Source organism: Nansenia antarctica (genome assembly GCF_963989245.1).
Source record: "Nansenia antarctica genome assembly, chromosome: 6".
NCBI classification, from domain to species: Eukaryota; Metazoa; Chordata; class Actinopteri; order Argentiniformes; family Microstomatidae; genus Nansenia; species Nansenia antarctica.
Genome location: NC_137676.1, coordinates 7,826,502 through 7,831,187, shown reverse-complemented (window position 1 = coordinate 7,831,187; position 4,686 = coordinate 7,826,502). Strand labels below are relative to the sequence as shown.

General features: G+C 41.1%; 1 protein-coding gene across 1 annotated transcript; it reads right to left on the bottom strand.

Annotated features, from left to right (window-relative positions):
• Positions 1-1,264: 1,264 nt before the first annotated feature.
• On the bottom strand, positions 1,265-3,732 carry LOC308159751 (lysine-specific demethylase 8-like; the record flags this gene model as incomplete). Its single annotated transcript, XM_080533566.1, has 5 exons — positions 1,265-1,429; positions 1,614-1,706; positions 1,803-1,952; positions 2,139-2,186; positions 3,700-3,732. The coding sequence occupies 5 exons, from the start codon at positions 3,730-3,732 to the stop codon at positions 1,265-1,267; spliced, it is 489 nt and encodes a 162-aa protein (XP_080389692.1).
• Positions 3,733-4,686: the final 954 nt, after the last annotated feature.

The window sequence follows — 4,686 nt, the reverse complement described above, 5'->3', positions numbered from 1 at the left end:
GTGATGATGGAGTGGGTGAGGATGGATTCTATGATGGCCGTGTAGAACTGGACCATCATGGACCTCGGCAGCCTGAGTTTCCTCAGCTGCCGGAGGAAGAACATCCTCTTCTGGGCCTTCTTTGTGAGGACCTCGGTGTTCTGCTCCCACTTTAGGTCCCGGGAGATGGTCATGCCTAGAAAGCGGCATGACTCCACGGAGGCCACCGGGGTACCTCCCAGCGTGATGGGAGGGGGCAGGGCTGCTTTCCTTCCGAAGTCCACCACCATCTCCACTGTTTTTAGAGCATTTAGCTCCAGATTGTTTAAGCTGCACCATCTCTGCAGCCCCTCGATCTCACCCCTGTAGGCAGATTCGTCCCCCCCGGAGATGAGGCCCACCAGGGTGGTGTCGTCTGCAAACTTCAGGAGCTTGACCGAGGGGTGGCGGGAGACACAGCTGTTGGTGTAGAGGGAGAATAGTGCTGGAGACAGGACGCAGCCCTGCGGGGAGCCCGTGCTGGTGGTCCTGGAGCTGGAAATGCTCTTGTATAAATGATAATACTCATCTGTCCACAAGACCGTTTTCCAGACCTCTGCAGTCTTTCAGGCACTTTTTGTTGTTGTTGCAAACTAACCTCATCCTTTTTGAAGATAACTAGTGGTTTGCACCTTGCAGTGTTAGGGTTAGGGGTTTGCACCTTGCAGTGTTAGGGTTAGGGGTTTGCACCTTGCAGTGAAGCCTTTAGCTCGGCTCGTGACGTATTCTGCGGATGGTAGTCCACTTCACTTGTGTTTTTCTTTTCTTAATTATGGTGATATTATCTTACTGAGCTCACCAGTGCTTTCTGTTTTTTTTAATGATGTTAAACTTAACTTGATTTTGGTAAGTCTACGGTTTTGGTTAGTTTCTTATAGATTTCAGCCTCATAATGGTTTCAATGACTTTCATTGACACCACTTTGCTCCTCATGTTGACAGACACCAATAGCAGACTCCAAACACAAGAAGTGTGATATTACGAATGCTATTTGGTGAGTGAAACCCAGAGGGCATGAAAAAGAATCAATTAAAGAACAGGCATAATCAATATATTTTTTATTTTTTACTTAATTACATTTCCCCACATCTGGACAAGAGAAACATACTAGAATAGTACAATCAGCAAGACCACTGCAGAAATAGCCTACAGAAAATGGTCATGAAGAACATCGCAATGTTTTTTTTGTTTTTTTTACCCAAATGCCATTTTGTTTTTAAAAATAAAAGCTTTGTTCTGCTCTGGATCATGACCACCAGAAGCTCACGGAGAAGCTGATCTCCAAAGAACGCACATAATGCCAGTGCTTCACTGGGATGAACAGGACATCCCCAGGCCACAGCACACATTCTAGGTAAGGAGCATTTACAAACTCTGGGAACCGCACTACATCTGGACTCTCTACCTCCACCTGTATTGAAGAAAGCATATACTGTAAATGACATATTTCAGGCCTCTTCCCTGTTCAGAACAAATCCCTAACATGTACCAGAGAGCTAACATGTTAGGGATTAGAACTGGTAGAATGCATAACTAGACTTGAAGACCTAGACTTTGGAGACCTTTATACATAAGACATAAAAATAAAAAAAGGACTGACTGGTGTTGTGTAGGAGCTGTGATTGGTGAGGGTAGAGTTTCTCAGTGTCCTCTGGGGAGTACAGACGTATGTACCTTTTCCCAACCACCTGTTGCACAAAAGGGAAAATGCAGTCACAAAATCTCTTCTGTCAGGAGTCTCCTTCCCTTCCCTTCCCTTCCCTGTGGACATGTGTAAGACTCACCTGGGCCAAGAAGTTCTGTTGAGGATCTTGATGAAGAGGTGACACCGTACCTCCTGGACCAAACCAAGCATTGATGGTGATGTCATCTTCATCTCCCTCACCAAGACAGCAGTAGTCAGGGATACAAATGTCTTCTTTCAGTTCTGGTACCTTGCATTTTCCAGAATATATTTTTATTGACTATCAATGCAAATAATAATCATGAAATTTGGAGCACTGATGTACTACCAACTCCAGTTACTATCGTGCCAAATTCTCTTTGTTTTTATTGTAAAGTGCACTGTATTGCTTGTTTGTACGAAATATGCTATGTTAATAACATTTTATTTGACCCACCTGATCAAATAGTTGGTGCTGGGCAAGATATCCCAAACCGGTTGCATCCTATGTCAGATTCAGAAAGAGAGGATGGGAAACATAGAGTGCATGAATCCTAGTGTCATCAGAGTACTTGTTCACATCAACAATGACAGGGGATACACTTTGTCAAGCTACCCTCGAACAGGAGGTACAGGACCCCGGCCGCTAAGACAAACAGACTGAAGGACTGCTTCTACCACAGGGCCGTCAAGGCCCTGAACACAGAAAAGGCCTAAGTTCTGGGCCCAGGACAGTCCGGACGGATTGTATGGCAGCTAGTGCTGAGGCACAAACATGTACATTTTCTAGCCTGCAAACTGTGACACTTTAAAATAATGTGAAAAAATACTCTTTGTGCAATATGACAACCCTAGTTGACTATCTGTGCAGTATAGTACAGTGGATTGTGTACATAGCCTTTATTGATGTAAACCAGCTCCTTACCTTCTTGTGATTTTATGCATCTATGCTTTTTCTAAAATGTGTTTTCTTTTTCCTTTCCTAACACCAGGGGAGCCGCCCCTCCTAAATTTCGTTGTTTGGTACCTGTACTGTAGCAATGACAAATAAAGTCCATTCCATTCCAATTGCAAATTTGAAATAGGCCTAAGAAATGATTTGCCTACAAATGCAATAATTGTGATATATTGATTGTTTCACTATATCTTATATGGTTTCACTGAACTACTAGAACAACGTGAACTTGAATGAGTGGGTGTATTATAAACATAGTACTTCAGTCATGGTGTTTAGGAAATAATCAAAAGTTTATTTATCTGTCAATATATTTGGCAGAGAATGCAATAATAAGGCTTTAAGGAGAATCCAAGTGTGGTCATAAAAAGTACACACTAAGGGGGAAGGGGATGGTGGAGAGGGTTTGAAAATAGTTAATAAGAAGGATAACGATCATCCTTAGCAGGACTCCTTTTTCTTCCCTCTGTCTTTTCTGTCATTCACTTTCTTGTCAGGCCTGTCCTGGTCTTTGTCTTGATGAATTTAAAGGATCCTCTCAGATTCAGATTCAGATTCAGATTCAGATTCAGATAACATTTATTGCCATTATGCTTGACACATATAGGAATTTGTTTTGACATTTACAGAAGGTGCATTTATGCTTTTTTCACATATAGGCTACATGAACAAAACAAGTACAAATACAAATGCAAAAACAGGCAAAAACAGGACAACACAGGACAGACAGTGCATGGATAGTGCTGTATATAAAGTGCAGTGCAGAGTTATTCAAGGTCCAGTGCATGTTCAGTCCTGGGCAGGCTTGGAGGCGGGGGGAGGGGGAAGCCAGAGTCATTTAGCAGCCTGGCGGCTGAGGGGAAGAAACTGAGCCTGTGGCGGGCCTTTAATGGCAATTTAATTTGACTGAAACAACAACAGATATGATATAAAAATACAAAACCACACAATGACAACAACTTCAGGCTTCATAACATGACGATCAACTCTTTTTGACCTGTTTTCAATTAAATTATGTCAATAAGTCCAATTATTAATTGAAGTGCCTGTACTGTAGGCTTACCTTTTTCTGAGCTTTCTCCAGCTCTATGGCCATCATGCCGAGCTGATCTCTCATACTCTCTCTCTCCTTTTCACGTGTTATATTGACACTCACTAGTGCTGATCTGAGGTGACTCTTACTAGTGTAAAAATGGGTTTTAACTCTGTCCAGTGTTAATGTAATTACTCACTAGTGCTGATCTGAGGTGACTCTTACTAGTGTAAAAATGGGTTTTAACTCTGTCCAGTGTTAATGTAATTACTCACTAGTGCTGATCTGAGGTGACTCTTACTAGTGTAAAAATGGGTTTTAACTCTGTCCAGTGTTAATGTAATTACTCACTAGTGCTGATCTGAGGTGACTTATTAGTGTAAAAATGGGTTTTAACTCTGTCCAGTGTTAATGTAATTACTCACTAGTGTTGATCTGGGGTGATTCTTATTAGTGTAAACATGTGTTTTAACTCTGTCCAGTGTTGTAAATTACAATGTAATTACTATCTCCCTTGTAAATGGAAATCAAAGCACTTCACATCAAGAATTCACAATACATTCAAGAAAAATGTTTAAAACATTAAAATATGTTCTTAAAATGTTTATTTAAGAACAAACAATTCAAACATAACATTGGACCTATAGGCCTATACAAATCGCACCGACCAATTTAAAAGTAAATAAAATAATCATTTTGGTTTCTATGGACAGACAAAAAATAAATAAAAAGAAAGAATTTGTCCATAGCTTTTAGCCAGGGCTGAAACTCAGGATGTCCACCTTTTACTTAAACTGTTATCAACTGACAGTAGGGGACAATGTAGTCAAAAGAATCCCTTGCTCCATATGACATGAGCAGATCAAAAGGTTTGTGGTACATGATGTCACTCACATGAAATACCTTGCATGGTGGACTTTGCTTCAAAACAACGTTAAATGCATGCATATGATCATCAAAACATATGGTTTCAAGAGCTGACCCAACCAAAAAAACAGTCTCCTCTTTCACAACAAT